We start from the raw sequence: 19895 nt of genomic DNA on the forward strand, positions 1-19895 counted from the left end.
ATTACAATATTAAGGAGCCTAAAGAAAGACTTGTTTTTACATTTGTGAAGAACTTTTCTGATATGTAACTACATTTGTATAGTCTAGTGTGATCAATCTATTAAAAATAGCCTGAAGCTCAACACTGTCTCTTCATGGGGAATCTGGGTAACCGACTACTTTTATATCTTTATTGTCTTCCATTTCTTTGAGGTTTCCTTCCACCAGTTCCAAAGCCGTGGTGGTACGCAGCACTTCCAGTGTTTCAGATGCTGTCAATCATTACATCTCAAGATTCCATGGGTATGCCCATAGGTACACCTTGGTTATTTACATGCAAAACACTGTCCACCATGAACACGATGTTCAGAACTACATTATAAGATATTGCAGAGGATAAAAGCTTCCCTGCTGAGGCACTTAAAGGAATGAGCACTCTAAAAATAGCATCCTGAGAAGAGCACAAGATCCGTTCTGAGGGACAGAACAGGCAGCAGGTAACAGCTTAAGCACTGCAATTGAAAAGAGATTATGAAAGGCATTACCTGGAAAAATTTAAAAGTCTTGCAGAAAAACGGTGAGATTATTGTAAAAGAATATGTACACGTGTAATACACAGGGCAGCAGTCAGCACATAGGGAGATGATAAATGGTGAAAGGACACGTGAAAAATTTCTCCTGCAAGCTGCAGATAGTGTTGATGAACTTACTGTCGATGGGTGAATTCTGACTAAGCTGAGGAACACAATATGATCCTGTTGTTAAGGACTCTTGACTAGAAAATAACCACCCCAACAAAACACCCAAGAATACTGATCTTTCTTGACACACAGAGAAACAGTAAACAGAATATTCCTGACTGTCACACAGTCCAAAAAAAGAAAATGATCTGGATTTCCAGTTAGTCCTACTTTCAGTAGTAATGAAGATACTGAGGTCCTGACAAACTGCAAGAAAATGATGGAGCCAAAGAAGCAGAAAGAACTTTTTTTTTCCCCCCCCATAATTGGACTGGGTGGTTTCCAGAAAGAAAACTAACTGAATACAGTTGTGTGCTCAGTTTAGCAGGATAAATGGACAAAAAAATTTCCTTTACGCTTACCCTGGTTTGAGTTGGGGGTCAACTTCTATGTTGTTAATATAAAGGCACAGTTACAAGAAAAACATTCTTCTGTTTTTCTTTTCCATTTGGGAGAGCTGTTTCTGGCATTGTGATCTTGCTGATAGAGCTCAGTCACATTTGTTTTCAGTCCCATTCTAGTTAACTTGATAACATTTGATAACATATTTTAAAACGTTTAGAATCGTCAACAACAGCCAAGGATCATGGGGTGAGAATAACTTGTTCTACAAAAGGCTCACAAGGCTCCTTTAAACTCCCGAACTGAGTAATAGCCAGAGGTGAGAACTGGTATATTGCAAGATGGGGTAGGCTGTCCAGATTTAAAGGAAGGGAGATGAAAGAAGAAAAATCATTAGAAAAATATTTCTAATGCTTGTAAGAAAGCACCACAAGATTAGTTCTGGAAAGAGTAAATTTATTTTCTTGCCACAAAAAAGCCTAGTGAGCATAAACCTGAAAATATGTGCATAGTTTTACCTTTCTTTGGATTTTAAAAGATATGTTAAACCTTTCCATTAGACAAACACAGCAGATCTGAAGAGCCCTTTACCATACTGCATGCTGATAATGAATGATCATAGAAACAGACAAAAGATATCTAAGAGCAGGCAGAAGCACATATATTGTAAAGGAAACCAGCCAAAAAGAGATTAGTTCTTTGGCCTGGAGGAAGAGAAAGATCTTTTATAGGGAAACTTTAAAGAACAGAGAAGTCTGACAGGAACAATGACACAGTCAGTGGTACAGAGTTAAAAGTATGAACCTGAGATCCAGAAATCACAGAAGGAATATAAAAGGAAGAGTTAAGAAAGACTTTATATACTCTGTGTGCATGTGCACACATGTGTGTTGGTAAACAGAGCATCAAAAGAGAAAGGCAAGTTGCAACATGACCCATTCATATCCAGACATGCTGGTTTTGTTCCTGTACTTTGAATAACTGCAAGTGTAGCATGTGGGAACTGTTAATTCAAGAACAGAGATGATGACTTTTTATGGGGTAAAATTAGATTGCGTTGGCACTTTTTATTCTTGCTGTAGCCTAATACAGGAATCCAAGCAAAAGGCCGTAATAAGTTTGAGTTACCTGATGACTGCAATGTTTAACTAGAAGAGTAGGTAAAATTAAAGTCTTGCTAGTCATATGCACTGCATTTTTCAGTACCTGAATCTTAGATTGTTAATGTTCCTGTAACTTTTCCACATTAACACAATTTGCCCTTATGGACTCAGGAATATTTTCAATACTGGTTTACATCATTTATTCAAATGCCTTGTGCACCTAATTGCTTACTCTAATTAATATTTCAGCAATCTGAAACAAAAATAAATGGCAATGGAAAATATTCTCTAGGAAGAGATGGGGAACAACACGCTGCCATCACAGGTCATTTGAAAAAAGCTCATAAATCAGTAGTCATTCTCATTGCTATTTAGTATGTGTACTGCTACAACAATGTTTTTCTCCATAATATCATTGTCACCATTCCCCAAATTTTAAGTTGTTAATGGGAAAACAAGGGAATAAATATACTTTCAAAGGCAACCCACCTAAAATTAAAATCCGCAGCACCTCAAATAATTTGAGGAAACTATCAAGACTGTAGTTTTCAATCCGCTTGGTAAAGACATTAAAAATACCAAAATGTGTGATTTTTTTAGCATTCATTGATATGGCCTGATTCAGTCCTGTATAGTTTTCCCCCAGCACGTAGTAGCAGAGTACAAGACTAACTTTGAAGCAAATAAGTATACAAATATAAGCCTAATGTTTGCTAGACTTAAGGCCTCTCTACACACACATGGCTGTGTGGGAGTAACGTAAAGTATATGCAGATTACTTCTGAATGTTAAGACTTACACTTTTCATTATAAATGGCTTAATAGGCTGAGTAGCTTACAATATTTATGCCTTTCACAGGGTACCTGTGACTACAGTTTCCAGGTGCCACCACATAATGTGCAACTTTCTTAAGCAAACATATTTCCTTTCGTTACTCTAGAGCCATACTCTGCTCTAAGTTCTCAGCTAATTAACAAAGGCAAGTTTTGTATATTATGCATCATGCACTTAATTTCTAATACAGTGCATTTATTATTCATATTTTAAATGACGGGTACTTCAACTACTCACAACACAGCTGCAAGTAACTTTCATTACCTGATCTTGTGATTTCTTTTTCTTCTTCTTCTTTCCCCAGCACCCTGAACTCTCGGCATCTTTTCCATTGGCATCACCACAGAGTAATCCATCAAGTTCATCTGTTCCCATCTGCTGTCCCTGAGATGTTTCTGCAGCTAGCCTGTATGAGAGGTTCCTCAAAATGCACACACAGTTTTCAACGGTCTGAAAAATGCAACAAAAAAAAATAATAACACAACAGAAAACAAAACCAGAAAAGAGTTAAAATCCTTTCTTTGCTCACTCTGTATACAACGCAGAGGAAACATAATTGATCTTTGAACATACATTTTCCCAGTAAAATTCTTATCTGCTCATTTCTGAGTGCTCCCCCCGTTACTACAGTTTAAGAGATTTAGAAGTTTTTATGGAAAGAAATAAGTAGTTTGGACAACATTTTAATGTGAGGGGATTTTTTATTGGAATTCTGAATATCATGCTGGAGCCCCATGTGAAAAAGAAACCAAGGTAAAAAGCAAGCAAGAGAACCTGAACACACAGAATGACAGTAAACCCCCATCTCAGTGAATAGAAAATGCTACAAACAGAAAATGGCAGTAGGTTGTGGGTCTGGTTTTGTTTGTTTTTAAAACCAGAACTAACCTTTTTATGGCATCAATTCTATGTAAATTACCAGAAAAATGGGATTAAAGTTCCATTTCCCAAGTATGCGTAGCATGGACAGACGATGTTTCCCACATCCCAGAAGTAAGACTAGAAATCTCAGTCTTGCTGATTTTACTGCTCCTAGCCAGGCTGCAGACACCTTATGAACAGCCTTTCCCTTTCATCCATTTGTCCCCTTAAAAGTTTGTGCTTTCTGTAGAAGATACTGGCAGGAATCCAGAAATGGAGGGTGACCCAGTGCAGGAAAAAATCACTGATGATTCAGCATAACTTCTGCAAGTCTAAAAGATGTTCAGCTTAGACTTACTTGAAGCCTACTCATTGAGTTAGTTCAATTTGGTTTGACTATCCCTAATAAGAAGGATAGTGGCTTAATTTTCTGGAAGCAGGGGAAGCATGGTTAAAAAAGCCAGTCTGTATCTATCTATATTTATTTCATGGAGGTAAAAACCAATAGTGGCTACATCCTATTTATGTTGCTCCATTAACCCAGAACAGAATCACCGTGAGGCTTTCAGCTCTGTCGTGCTCTGCCATATTCACCAGCAAGGCAAACAGATGGGGATTCATTTTCTTCCATACACTGTATGAGTTTATGCCAGGTATGCGTTTGGCACACAATTTATGCAATGACATTAAGTTCCAGAGATGATATTGAACTCAGACTCACTGAGAGAGGAATATTTATTTATTTTTAACACAGATGAAATTTCACATTATGCTTGTACTAATTTGAGATCTCCAGCCAAATACATAAACACTTGTAGAAATATATATATATATGTGTGTTTAGAAAGCATTCTTAGTGCACCTTTCACACCTGAAAGCTTTCCAGACTTTGTAGTGACCCTACTTTAAAAAAAAAAAAAAAAGTTTGCTGCCTCTACTTTTCATTAAGATTTCCAGATGGGAATTTTATTCACTCTTGTTAATATTTACTTCTGCACAGCCATAGCATGCTGTTGAAACTTCGTGTTTGTTGATCAAGGAATTTTAATTTCCCTTTTTACAAATCATAGTTTTCCCACTTAAAATTCCCATCATGTTGAAAACAAATAAACTGAGTCGACCACAAGGACAATGTTAGCTCAAACTAAAAAGTGATAAGCAAATTTCCAAGGCTCAAATGCAACCGTCACCTTCTTTGCTGAGATGAACATTACAAGCCAAGAAAGCTGCCTCTAGACATGCAGTTGGACAGATTTCACTCCTCCTTGACTCGTAGCTTTGAACTTTCAAGGGTCCTTGTACTCCTCATTCCTACAGATTTTTTCAGTTTCATCGTAAAGGGACTAAATAGGAGTTCAGGAGTCCTTCTACTTCAATAGATCAAATTAAAATTATGAAGAGTAACTTTGTCTGGTGACCACGTCCAAATCACTCATTTAAACACTTTAAGTTGAAATAGTGTAGCTTTTTCTTACTACACATTTGTATGAAACATTGCTGCTAAGATGCTTGTAATGCTGCTAAGATTTATGCCCTCTTAACTTCATCAATGTGAGGAATTATTACTTTAACAACTGTGCGCGTTTGCAAGTCCCCCCCCTCTTTCAGGGCCTGCAAGAGCAGGGATCTGTTTTTCAGTACTTCAGTTTTTAGTCACTAACAGTATTACAAAATTATCTAATAAGGCAATTGTCATGGCAGTTGAAAAATAGCATTTATTAACTTTATTTTAAAGTTCTCTTTTTTTGTGACAATAGTACCATTTTTGAAACTAGATGAAAAAGTGAACTGGAAATACAGACCCAGTGGACTGAAAAATTTTGCTGCGCAAAAGGCAGCTCTCCTTCTTAAGAGTTTGCAAATAGACCAAGGTTGCCCCAAGGCAACAACTGTAATTAATTTAGCACCATATACTGAATGCAAAGGGTATTTGAAACTAGCCTTTTCCTTTTTCTCTTGAATACTTTAATACATTACAAGTCTTCAATCTGTAAATGCTTGAAGTCTTTTTAATTAGGTAGCACCTTTCACCTTTGGAGAAACATGTTCATATCCTAGTACTTCAGAGAAGTAAAGGTGACATAAAAATACATCTTAGAACAGTTGTTATTGAAAGCATTCATTGGTCCTCTCCAAAGAGGAAATAATGTTTGGATTACTGCAAAAATGCCTATTAATAGTGCAATTTTGGGGTGATTTGTTGGCCTTGTAAGCCTACCTCACTGTTTCTAGCTCTATCTCATACTGGGTATTGAAAATCAATTTTAAGGTAAACTAGGCAGAGCAGTGCAAGGGAGTTTACATAGAATGTGACATATTTGCTATTCTTAAATCAGTGTCCTATTTTCTCCCTTAATAATTCAAGTGAGTGGATAACATGCTTACCTGTGCACACTACATGGGCAGATACAAATCCAACACTTAGCACACAAAAATACACAGCTAAACAGAAATCAAAGAAAAAAAGGGGCTAAATTACGCTTTGCAAAGGCATCCCTCATAGTGTATTTAAAAAAAAAAAAAAAAGAGGCCCCGTCACTTTATAGTTCTGATATACCCTGAATACCTGGATTTCTTGCTCCTGAAAAGACAAAGATGACAAACCTTACTATCAATTTCACTGCTCCCCAGAGCAGACTGGATCACGTACAGCAATGCATCCGTCAGGCCATCACACTCCCTCATTCTTCTGCGGGCCTCCTCTCCAGCAGAGCTGACATTCCTGCAAGGCAACAGCAAAGGGTCACCACTTCCACAGCTCCCCTCCTCAAACGATCTCACAATTAACACACAGATAAGAACACTTGGGTTTTTTTCTCCTTTCATCAGTTCAGAGCTGTGAATAATGAAGACAGCTGTGAATGAGCTCAGGAAATGTAACACAGAGGGGAACAAATGGAAGTCATCAGGTCCTCCACAAGAAAGGGCTGAGAGGCCAAGCAGCATGCGCCCACCTGAGCTGGGAGACTCAGCGCCTACTAAGATTTGGAGAAGGGCTGATCATTTATCTTTCCTTTTTTTTTTTGTTCCCAAAAGTAGGTTTTGCAGTTGTGAGAAAGCATTCTAAAAATGTGCATATGTACATATAAATCAGGCTTTGAAAAGTCTAGAGGTTTTGCCAAAGAAATCTCCTAGGATTTGAAAAGCCCAGTAGTTAGGGCTCTTAACCTGAGAGAAAAATATTATCAAAGCATAACATAAAACACCTGGTATTGCTTGCTTCTTATTTTACATTAGTGTTTCCTTTTCCCTCTCATTTTCAGAGAACATTAATGCCTCAATCTTCTCTTTACATAGTTACTCACAAGTTGTTTTACATTACAAAATGTAAAACAGCTTATTACAATAATTGTGTTCCTTAGACAGGGCCAGAGGGCTTTCTGAACACATTTATAAAAACACAATTAAAACAAAAATTTTCTGCATAACATAACGTATCATAAGGTTCAAAATATTGATATATAAAGAAACAAATATGTATGAATGAGCATATATAAATATAATCTATGCTTGCTAACATCAAGTCTCCCTAAGAAAAACTGCATTCAAATTTGCACAGCAGTTTGGATTTGGAAATGGGTGCATTAGCAATCTCAGGAATAGAGTAAAACTTTTCACATAGTCTCCTACTGTAGGGGAAGACAACCCTCTGCTGAGGTGACTCCTCTTTGGCTCCTCTTTCCCCACTACTAAAACTTATGCAAAGGAAGAACAGAGAAGAGCATGCCAGCCCTATGTTCTTAATGCCACCATATGGAAACGGAAGAGAGCCCGTTGGCCCTTTGATTTGGGAAGAAGGAAGGGCATTTTGTTCCTCTTATGCTATTTTCAATTGCCTTTGCATTAAAGAAGGAAAAAGGACAAAGCTCCTGGAAGGGATGAATGAATTTTAGACAGAGGAAGATGACAGGACTTAAGGATAGGTTTCCTTTAAATTCTTTCTTTGCTCTACCTACTTCATCCTGTTCTGCTTGCCTATCATCTGAAAATAAGCATTTCTGTTCCCTCGAAGCATCAACGAGTTTTCCTAATCAAATAGTCTTATAACTGGACAGTCCCCCAGCCCCTCCAATGCAGGTTCCTAATTGATTCTGCTCCCTAAACACACATGATTTTTCATCTATACTTGCATCTCCACACAGTCCTAATTAGCTCTGCTCTCCCCACACAAGCTGCCCCAATTAATTCAATACTGTTTCCTTCACCTCTGCAGACAGCCCGACAAGTGAAGCATTAGAATGAACTCCTTTATCTCCCTAGAACACAAATCCATGCTTTCCATTCTCCTTGAGACTCCCCAGTTCGCTTCACATTACACATCAGAACCGCCCTCATAATGGCTTGCAAGTTTTATTTTGTCTTGTTCTTCTGGTCCCTGAACTCCATACCTCTTTCCCTCTCTCTCTGCTGTTATGAGAGCAGAGGATTAGGGGTTTTCCTCCAGTTCATGGGGAAACCCTCTTCTGTCATCCAGGAATTGGGGTTTAGAGAGCACCAACTGGAAAAAGTCTTCCATTGGTTCTGTTTCTGAAGTGATGGAAATATTTTGATTTCCCTTTGGGTGACAGAAATCAGAAGGTAAAATTATAGTGCATGGTTTTCCCAAAACAGTGCCTGTGCCCTATATTTGGAGGTCTGGGGACTCTGCCTAAAGCATATTTTGAGTAGACTGTCCCCTTATTAAAAGCAACAGCTCCACCTGAAATTCCTGATGTATAGACTGTTACATTTACTTCTGTTTAAAAGGATTCAGTAATATTTCAGCATTTTTTTTCATAGTGGTTCAAGGAAAGGTGGTGTGCTGAAAACACTTCCTTAGCATCCCCCTATTGTAATTTGTGCAGTTATTCTTTTAGGCCTGGATACAACTCTTTCTCTCTCTCTCTATCTTTATCTTCCTGAAGGGAGGGAGAGTAGAATTTCAAATAAAAGAAGTCCACTAACCTCCCTGGTCCTCACTGCCCACTCCCAATGCACTTTTCAGATCCATGATTCTTCTTTTCTTACATGTGCCCAGGCTAACACAATGTGCCCAGGTTTCCTCATTTTCTGCAGTTACATATACTGAGTGCAAGCTTTCAAAATATATAGACTTAGACATTGGTAGAAACAGAGACACGTTCTCCCCGATCTTTTAATCAAGGTGATTTCTCCTCCTCTCTAGCATGGCCAAATGCATGTCACCTTGACTCTCCAGAGCCTGCAGAGACTGGCAGCCTCTCAGCTCCTCTCCAAGTTCACCAGAAACTCCTCACCAAGACAGCAATGCAGACAACCTTATAGTCCCTGAGCTGTGAGCTGTCTGCCTCTTTCATTTCCAGCCAAACAAAGAATATGAGGCCTTTATACAAAGTAATACAGACACACTAGAGGCACATCTTGCACAGACAATGCATTTCTTTGCCCTGCGTGGAGGAGCTGTCAAGTTCAGTTCTTCTGTTTATCATCCTTCTCCATTTTGCTCCAGTTGCTTTTGTAATTAAGAGGTGAATATACCAAATTCCCATGGCTGCTTTTCCTTTTCTTTAGAAGTCTCTGTCTAGTTTCTGCACTGACTTATAGGTACTACAGCCCTCCCCAGATTTGGTATATTTATTTACATGGGAAACAGCTTAAAAAACAAGACACATTCAAATCTTGCATCAACATTTTTGCAGAAATAATAATTTGATTATTTAAAAAGAAATACATCCCATTCTCTAACTATTCCCATTTCACCTCAACTGAAGGCATCTTTAACTCAGATCATTCACAGAAGTCTCTAATATCACTGTGTTCAGACTATGCAGTTCTGCAAAAGAGAACCAAGTTCCAGATTACTTGAGCTGTCAAAGAAAATATGCTGCCATCTTAATTTTCTTACTTCTCATTGTTAACTTGAACATGCTGTGGCTGTCAGTGTGACAGGGAGTAAGACATGATCTGTCATTTGTGAATTTACAAGTCACTGTGCAAACCTTAAACTGGAGCATTAGTAGTATATACTGATGGCAAAATGTCTCAGTAATTAAGCACGTATTTCTCCAGCGTTGGTCTCCAAACAGGTGAAACTATGTTTTCTATTTTTTAAAAAAGATGTGGAGATACAATGCACAGTTTTTCAGGAAAAAAAATAAATTTCCATTGTAAAGGCAGCCCAGGAGAACCTTGATTACCTTGTGATTTTTGATACTTTGTGGAAACTCTAGTCACAGGTTGCATGTGAAATATAGGCTGACATTTTGAATCTAACAGGACAAGGAGTCTTTCAGACCTCCATAAACCAGTAAAACTAATTTCAAGAATCCAGACACACAGGAATACCAAGAATACAGATTGCTGAACAATAACTCAGTTTACTCAGAAGGTCCCACTCAGACCTCCAAAACCCAGCTAACGTAAACAGCTGCTTCTCAGGAGAGGAACACCAAGAACAGATAGTCAGAACAAGAGCTCAGACCCATGGCTCATCAAAGTGCTGTTTTCAGAACAAATGGAAGACCAATTTTGCTAATAATCTAGGAATGGAAAGAGAACCACAATAATCCAGCTTCCGTTTTATGGGAAGATGTGTCACAGCTATCATGTCACCACCTGATAACTAACAGCAGGCATGACCCTCCAAACATACGTAAAGGGTGTCAATCCAATGCTCTATGGATACAAAGCGTGTGGTATAAAGGAACACATTGTGCAAAACATACCTTATTCCTGTCAACTCTGGCACTTAATATAATTGGTGGGATTTGAGGTTGGGGAAGATGGGTGGTACCAACTAATTTCTTTCTTCTTTAGAGTCATTTTCCATATGCTCATACAAACTGTGGGAGGCTTTGAGCAATATCCTTATGACTAAGGTAACTAAGTCCACCTGGGGAAAGAACATCCAGAAAGCCAGTGTCCTGAGACACAGCTCCTCTGGATATGGGAAGATTTAGCGAGCTGTTGACATTACTCCCAGTGGCAGTTCTACAAATCTCAAAGACAGAATTGAAGTATTTACAGAAGCACCTGCCCTCCCTGAGCATGCTCAGGTCACTTTCCTGTATCAGCTACAGATCTGCAGACTGCAGAGTTCACTGCAGTCATGTAGGATAATTGCTGAGAACTAATTATCCCTACTTAGCAAAGCTGAAATTGAGATGGGCCCTCCTTAAAGTCCCATGATAAAAAGAGGAAGCATGTTTAATATCTACTATACGTAGCATTTTTGCTAGAGACTGATGTGATATAAGAATGGACAGCCACAGGAAGGAGAATATCCTAAACCAGGCGAACTCAGAAGTTAACTGTGGTATGAAACTTCAGATGTGTCCAATATATAGCTTTATTCCAAAAACTTTTGTGTAAGAAGGACTAATCATAACAGCCTCAGTCCTTTCCATCTTTCTACTTGCTATGATAGCCACCAAATTTATTTTTTTTTCACAGAAAGGGAGAAAAGTTTATATAAACCAAGAATTCAAAAAACTCCATTAATGTAGGAACCACGTTTATGCTTCCCTAAGGATTGCTAGCAAGGGAAAAGCTCTCAGGAGAATAGTAAATAACGAAGCTGCAAGTAAATATTCATCTTTAAAACATGTCCATACATAAAAAAAAAAATATTAAAAATCCTCTATAATGGCCTCCTCTGTATGTGTTCTCTTATATGCTGCCTATTTTTATTTCTGTCTGACTGACTACGCATTCTCCTTCAGGGACAGAGCCTCGTCTTGGTGGCAAGCTGGCATCTCCAGTCCCATCACAGGCTGCAGTGAGTGGTGATGATTCTCTTGAGCTGGTCTGCAATGTAACCGATGATTATGTAAAAGCTATTACATTTTCTGTGTACTTCCAGCTGTTTCTATGAGCATTCTGGCTCTTTGCTGCGAGGGTCTAATACAGTAACGATGACAGCAGAAAGAAGCAACCAGCACCATGCACATATCCAGCAAGTGTGCTCAGTCATCACCAGTCCCTTGACAACTATACAATTTTACGGGCATTTTATAATGGAGTAGACCTTGAGTCACATTGGCTTATCTGTAAGTTCTCAGTGCAGCCGTTGGACGTAGCATAAATGGATTAACTGTAGTAGTTACAGTTGCTACTGTAACTTTTTAGAAAAATTCTAATTTTTTTCTCATTATTTGTACACCAAGCCTTTTTTGAACCATCCCTTACCGCTGAAAACTAAACTAGGAGATAAGAGATTTCTCAGACAACATACAAATTTAGACAAGGCAGTGAGACAGAAAATAAGAAAACACAAGATGGTTCATCTTCATTATTACAATTTTCTGTGAGTTAGGCTTTTAGAGACTAAAAAATCAGCTTATTTTTCGATAGTAATAATAAATGAAAATAGATTTTTCAGTCACTGCCACAGATTCTCCCTGCAATTTTGCCTGATTTGTACAATTCAATGCAGTATTGGCACAATTAACAGGATTTCTTCTTGCTAAATGTTCTTAATACCAGCTATAGCCCTCTTTACCTGAAGTTGGTCTTCAGAGAAGTAATAATTTATCAATTCTGCATGTGGATTAATAATAACAAAGGTTTTGGGGCAAATTCTCTCCTGAAAAGCTCAACTGTAATTAAAGAAGCAAGATTAATTTATATCAACAAGATATTTGGCCCCGGATCTTTATCTCTTAGGTACTGACTTCACTTTAAAAGCATACTTTGCAATTAGACAAACATCTGACAGTCTAATGTGGATACAGTCTTGGTTATTAACCTTTCTATCAAATGCTATGACAATGTGATTTAGCTTTGATTATTCAGCCATACCTTTCATTTTCAAAACATCAGAGCAATTAGCCTATCAAGTCAAGCACTCAACAGGTAGCTTTTACTGCTGTGCTTCTGCATGTCCAATCCTTAGGCTAAATGCACTGTTTTTAATGAACGCTTTCTGGGATCTGTGAAGCAATTGACTTCTAACATCATTTTTTGGCTATTTTGATATGTTTTGATATGTGATGGAAAAAGAACATAAACTGCCATAAACATCTCAAAAGAAATTGTCTCCCTAAAACAAAACAAAATTTTATGATATAAAACATTTATGGTAAGAGTTCATGGTATAATGAACCATAGCCTCATCTGAAAGAAACAAAAATATTTCTAACTCCACCTCCACACTATGCATTTTCATTTGAAGTGCAACTTCTACTTATATACTGTGCACAGAAATACGTATAGTGTATTCAGGAAATGTTTTAAATTACGGTACAAAAAATCCTACCTGCAGTAAATTTCTGATTTGATATTTCATTTCTCTGACATGTAGCATCTGGCTCCATAAAAATCACTGAACTCATTAATGCTCAGCTCTTTATGCATATACCTGTTTTCAATGCACTACCTTCAGGAGGTGGGCTGGTTTGACTGGTCTTCATTCAGTTCATAAGAGCTGAAATACCGCACCACTCACTGCCCGTGGGAAGAAGCTGCGGTGGTGCAGACTCTGAAGATCATAATGGGAACAGTTTAAACTCTCAGATGTCAACATGAAGATGTTTTGCTCCATTTGGAATCATAACATTAGCTCAATTCTTTCCCAGAATTTAATCAGATGCTTTGAACAACAAAGGAGCTCTACATGTGTTAAAGACCTACTGCACACAAGCGCGGTGTGGTGTGGTGTGGCACGGCGTGGTGTGGCACGATGTGATGCAGTGTGGTGTGGCGTGTTGTGGTGGTCCCAGCCAGCAGCCAAGCACCACACAGCTGCTCACACATGCTCAGAGACTGCAACAAATCTAGGGATGAGGAAAAGGAGACTTCTATTTCCAGTCAAGTCTTTACTTTTTTCTCCTTATCTGAGGGAGTGCAAAACCTGCCCAACTCTAAGACTTTTGAATGGCTGCCTTTTCCACTGAAAAGTATGAGGTTGTATGAATTCAAATGCGAAGGCAACAAGTATAATTCAACCATCACTTTTGCTTCAACACACACTGTACCAGTAACACTTTGTAGATCTTAGGAGGCCTTTATTTAATCTCTAACCATAGTGTCTGAACTGTTCACTGTTACCTGACTGTGCCATAACCACCTGGTATCTCAGGACTGGAAGAATGTAAATACAACAGCATGCTGAAAAATGCTATAAACTACAACAAACCATAATAAAATACAGAAGTAGTGCACATAGGAATAAATAAGATACTCTAGGGAGAGTCAAAAGGGCTGATTCCCAATTCACACATCAAATATGAAATACATAAGCAATAAGCATGCTAGATAAGGGACAGATTGATTGATAGGTAATATTTATTTTACTTTTTAAAAAACGTTTTACAAGATCTCTGACAAACGTACTTCAATGAATATAAGTAACCATGGGAAGATAATTGTTAAAATATAGGAAATAAATTGTCAGTTCTCACAATGGAGGATGGTCTTCAGTGATTTATTTAACCTATCAGAAACAGGAGATGAACAATGAAATTAAAGTTTGTTGAAGATACTAAGTTGTTCAGAGTAATAAGCTAAGTGCTAACAGGGAAGTACTGCAGGACTTTGAAATTAATGTACGTAAATGTAAAGTGATGCACACGAGAAAAAAATCCCATATATTCCTGATTTTACTTAAAATTTGTCGGGCTCAGAACTGACCACTGAAACCTCAGAATTATAACGGGCATCTATGAAAAGATAGCTCAATACTCAACAGCAGCCAAATGAGCAAAATGGACAGTATGGCATATAAGGCAGGCAACATAAACTGAAACAGAGTACCATACATATTGTGGAGTGCAAATCTGATCCCCTCATCTCAAAAGTGATCCGACAGAACTGGAAAATTCAGAGGAGGGGTACATACTTCCACATTAGGAAGAATTTAGTAAGCCAGAACCCAGGAGATTAAAAGAGTGACAGATAACGGTACCAGGAGAATATAATAAAAATTTATGAAGTCATTATGGTCATGGAGAAGCTGGATATAAATAAACTTTTAATCTCAGTTGAAAACTGGCTGTCACCAGCTAGAACCAGACAAGGAAAACTTGAAACAAAAAAGTGAAGCTGAGCTGTAGATGCCGTACCCAAAAGAAACTGTAGATGACATGCCCAAAAGAACAGACAAAAGTGTGTATGGGCTCAAAGACAGGCAAGATAACAGAAGAGAAATCTATTAAGAGTTATTAAAACCAAAGAAGTCACATCCATTTCAGGAAGACTGGAAGCCAGCAAGAGGTTGCTAGGGGAAAGAGGATAAGTGAACATGAAAAGGCACAAATTCAGAATCCTGGATTTAACTCTAAAAACTGCTTTGGGTCTCTTCTTTTGATCTTATGTACAAATGAAACACCGAGGTGTCATTCAGTTTCCTAGAGAGAACAGGCAATCTGAACTGGTGTCCAACAGCTGAAGAAGAAAGAAAAGATGTACAGCATTTCAGCAATGGCTCTTGAATCAGTACTCAGAGCTGATGGTCTGAGAGACATACACTTCCTAACTTTTGGTAAATGATATTATTCTATACAGTAATAAACACAGCTGAGTATGTGGACAGTCCAGAGGGGTTTCTGGTCCCCCGCTGCTGGTACTGGAAGAAATGGAGCACAGCAGAGCAGCCAGTGAAGACACAGAAGCTAGCTCTGGAAGAGCTACAAGACTATCACTGCTGGCTCTCTCACCAGCTTCTCATTGATTGCTTCTCCACTCGACTGACCAACTTAGCACAAACGCTGGTACAGCTGCTGTCGTTCCTTGCACCAAAACTAACTGTTGCAGTTTTTGCTCAGGCACTTCCGTCCTTCAGACAGATGCCGTGGAGGCTCTTAAACACAGACATCATCACCAGCACCCAGAGAAACACCTATATGGCCTGGGGGAGCATACCCCAAGGAAGTATTACTGGTCTAATTTCTTCTTACCTGGTCATCTACTCTGTAAAAATACAAAAACATTGTGTCAGATACTTCAGTACTGTCAAACAGTCTCTCCTGTTTCTTCATTTTCCTGCTCAGCTTGTAATCTAATTCAGAACAAAACCATTGATCAGACATAAATGATTTTCAATTAACCTCATTCTACCTATTATTTATCAGATTCTTTTCTACAAATGCTTACAAATTGGTCTGTTTTGATGTTCTTAATTGCCTTCTTCTACATTAACTCTTCAAGCAATTTCTAAAGTATTAAAATTCAGGTTATTTGTTCATCATTTCTGTATCAGCTTTTCTCCTCCACTAAAAGATGATGTCTGTATTTGTCCTGTTCGGTCCTGTGGGAAAGTCTCTGCTGCATGACTTGCACTAGCAAAAATACTTCCACAAGAAGAAAAATATTCCCATTTTTATATTTTATAGGCTATATTCTCAGGAAAACTTGGCATTACAACTGCTTTCATAAGAAAATTTGAAAAGAAGCAGGCAAAATCCTTTGGAGTTCAGAATAAGCATCAAAGAAATACACTATCTGTAAAAGACAGTAATTTACTACATGTTTAAAAGTATTATTCTGACTCTATTTATCAGCACATCTTATACTTCTGAGATCACTTTATAAAATCCTTTGAATGTTATTTCTCTAATATAATTTTAATTTAGAAAACAAAAAAAATCACTCTTCTTGAGCCAAAAATTTAACATACACAACAGCTGGAGAAAAGGATTTTCTTTCATACCTGAAACTTGTGAAAAGGAATTTAGCCAATTTCACAGAGTGTGTGAAATTTCTTGCCATCCTCCGATGTATTTGACCTTGTTTTAGCTTAAGAACAACTAGTACTAACAAAGGAAAACAGAAACTCTTAGTTTTGACAGTTCTTTCTTCTTGGTTTATTTCCAGTGTAGCTCACATGCTTTTGAAAGATACCCATGAGTCTCTTTTCTATACACAGAAATATGTTGAATGCCTGAGCTGATTATGATAAAAGTGCAATTTCAGAATCAAACATGGGGCCAAAAGGCATTCCTGACGTGCTTCCAGGTTTTACGCGAAATTGCTTAGTGCTAGCAGGCAAGTCTTAGCTACAGAAGATATACTTGTCTCTAGAGTAACAGGAAAAGACCAGCCCATCACATAAAATTAACAGTAAAAAGTAAGTATGCTGCTTTTCCAAATGGAGAAGTTTGCTGATTTAATAAAAGTCCAAATAAAAAAAATTGTGAAAAACTTTCACAAATATAGTTTTTGAAATCAGAAAAAAAACCCCACCAAACCCCACAGAAAACAGACTTTGGGTTATGCTTTTTTGAAATTTATTTTTTAAATATATTGTTTTCTAAAAGGACTAGTTTGTGTATCCTTTCTTCCCTCTGTCAACAAATTATGAACTTACATGAAATTATGAGGGCAAACTAGTTTAAATCTTGGGGCAGGATCTCATGACATGGTCACTTTAGTTTCTCTCTCTTTTAGACAAGCCTTCTCTTGGGCTAGATGACAATTTAGGTGTGACTTTCAAGTTGTACAAATAAGAAAATAAATAATGCCATTACTGATGCATTCTGGGTTCCATATTGACATAATATTGTATTTTTTATGTTCTGTTTTCACTTTTCCTTTTCTTATGCTGATTTTTACATTGTCACTGTTGCAACTAAACCAAAACAAAGAGTTTTGGTTCGGGTATTACAACATATTGCATATTCCTCTCATATACTTTGGTAGGCACTTAAGCTCAATAAGTCTGTTTGCATGTGCTCTTGAGTTTGAAACATTTAGAAGCATGTAAAAGAAGGAATGTACTTCTTCTCTGGTCTTGTAAATCAAAATACTGGAAATTTATACAGTTCTTTTGCTCTGATTTAGAACCAAGTGAAAAAAATAATCATGAAAAGCAGACCATAAGCAATGTAAATAAGTTATATTTAGCAGAGTTACTGAAAGTCTTACAAAGTTACAGTCTGAAAATCCTATGAATAAAGATTGGGCTCCAGAAAAAAATATATGACTTGCAATAAGCAATCCTATCAACCTGGAGGAACAAACAAATAGGATCACAATTGCTTAAGAAAGATGATTCCCCTAACCTACAAAGCAATCTCCTTGTCACATCTGAGTTTCAAGTGCCTTCTTGCATCTATTTTACACTCTTGAAAATACATTATCAGCGCAGAGCCTTGAGAAGAAAGGATGGTAAATCAGCTTTGGTTGTTGACTAATCAGATGAGCACAATTAATTACAACACCAATCAGTTCATTAGATTATTAGGTTCATCTCTTTCTGATCAGCTACTTAGAAATTTTAATACAGAGGATAAGAAGTCACAAAGCAGAACACTCATTAGAATATCAGAAAGTACAAAACACTACTCTGAATGAAACAAATTAAGTTACAGTATAGCATAGAGAAGTAGAAGTCAAATGCTTTTCAGCTGTGTGTATACTGTCAGTGAATTGACTGCTATGGATATTTCTCCATCTGAAGTCTCTCTCCAAACTGAAGAGGGGTCTTTCTTCTCTACCAGACTAAAAATGCTTATAAATGTTGTCGTACATGCCATTTCTTTCAGTTCCTAGTCTAGACTAGTTACTAGTATATTAGTTCTAACTTTTGTTTTACTATCTTTATCCACATGCTCTAAGTTACTAGCACTTCCTTCACAATTTTCAGTTAGGCATCTCAAAATTCCTTTATTGTTTGCTCATGTTATTTCTTTCTAGTCACATAATTAATCTTTACAATACTTTTCCTGTGAAATTGTATTTTACTATTTCTAGAACAATCTCTTCCCTCAATTTTATTATTTTTATGATTTAACTCCATTAAAAACATCAAGGTATCTATGCTGCTTCTCCCTAATAACATCTCACAGTACTATGATATTTTAAGCTAAATACCTGTTAAAAAATGCCATTATCATAAATTTCCTAATTGAAAAATAAATATAATGTGATGCATAATAAATTTTAATTCTTATGCTTTGACGAAGTGTGCCTTCAGCATACAAAATAAACATGTATGTTCATGTCCTATTTTCATGACAGTTAACCTGAAATTGCCAGTGTGTATCCTACCTCAGGTTATGTCACTTCATCATATCTCCAAACGGCTTTATGTGCATACTGAGAGATGATGAAAGAACTGACCCTCTAGCGTGCCCTTCAGCCTAATGAGTCATTGTGCATCATTGCTGCTTGAAATAACCTGTAAAAAAAGAAGGGAATCACTCTACCACAACCCTACTTATCCCCACCTAGTCCACGCTATATAAAACGATGAATCATAGAATCATAGAATCGTCTCGGTTGGAAGAGACCCTTGGGATCATCGAGTCCAACCATCTACCCTACTCTACAAAGTTCTCCCCTAGACGAAGAAACACTCTGCTACTGGCACTATTGTCAATGCTCTCTACCCCTTTGGCTCATACCTCAGGGATGGTGTCTGGTAACTTGGCTCTTCTGCCGAAACAAACCTCCTATGAAATGCTACACTGCCCTGTCTCAGTACCCGACTCTGTTGTATATCACAGTAATTGCTTAGGGGGCAGAGATTACTTATCATCAGAGATTTTATTTTTCCCTTTCCATTTCAACACATACCCTTTGAGTCAATCCACTTGCTCCTGTTAAACTAAACACCACATTCAAACTTCCCATTGGTGCCTCAAGATGCTCATGAAACTCTTCCATGAAGAGCAGGCACTCTTCCACTTTGCCATTTGCTTTGCCATGGAATGTACTATTTTGTTTGCCTTCAGATATTTTACCCTCCCATCTGCAAATTTATACATTTAGCATGTTGCTGTGTTTGTTTCTTTCTGATTCTTCTTATAAATTGAACTAAAACACATGCAGGCAGTGAAAGAAGAGGACACCCGCTTCACCAAATGGACTTTGCAGGAGCTGTGTGTATCTGAGCAAAGGTTTCTGCAGAACCCCTGTGTTCTCATGATCACTTTTGTGCATCCTGTTTCCACCAAGTCTCACCTTACCTAGGGGCTCTACTATATGTTCCTTGGGCCAAGGGGCAGAGTGCATTTGTGTTCTAAAAACCCATGACTGACCACCAACAAAAAAAAGAGTGCGGGGACAATGATGCAAACTGAACCACCAGACAAAGCTGAGAGCTGCTTTCAAGTATGAAGTTACTGATGCTGTGGCAAC

At 37.7% G+C, this 19895-nt stretch overlaps 1 protein-coding gene across 1 annotated transcript in view; it reads right to left on the reverse strand.

Annotated features, from left to right (window-relative positions):
• CTNND2 (catenin delta 2) overlaps positions 1–19895 on the reverse strand; it is a 672616-nt gene that overhangs the window by 89659 nt on the left and 563062 nt on the right. The window contains exons 13-14 of the mRNA XM_014940766.1: positions 6465–6582; positions 3264–3449 (exon numbers count right to left, since the gene is read on the reverse strand). Coding sequence (XP_014796252.1) covers positions 3264–3449; positions 6465–6582 — 304 coding nt within the window. The remainder of the gene's footprint in view (positions 1–3263; positions 3450–6464; positions 6583–19895) is intronic.

The sequence above is a fragment of the Calidris pugnax genome, unplaced genomic scaffold (assembly GCF_001431845.1).
Source record: "Calidris pugnax isolate Ruff unplaced genomic scaffold, ASM143184v1 scaffold8, whole genome shotgun sequence".
In the NCBI taxonomy this organism is placed as follows: Eukaryota; Metazoa; Chordata; class Aves; order Charadriiformes; family Scolopacidae; genus Calidris; species Calidris pugnax.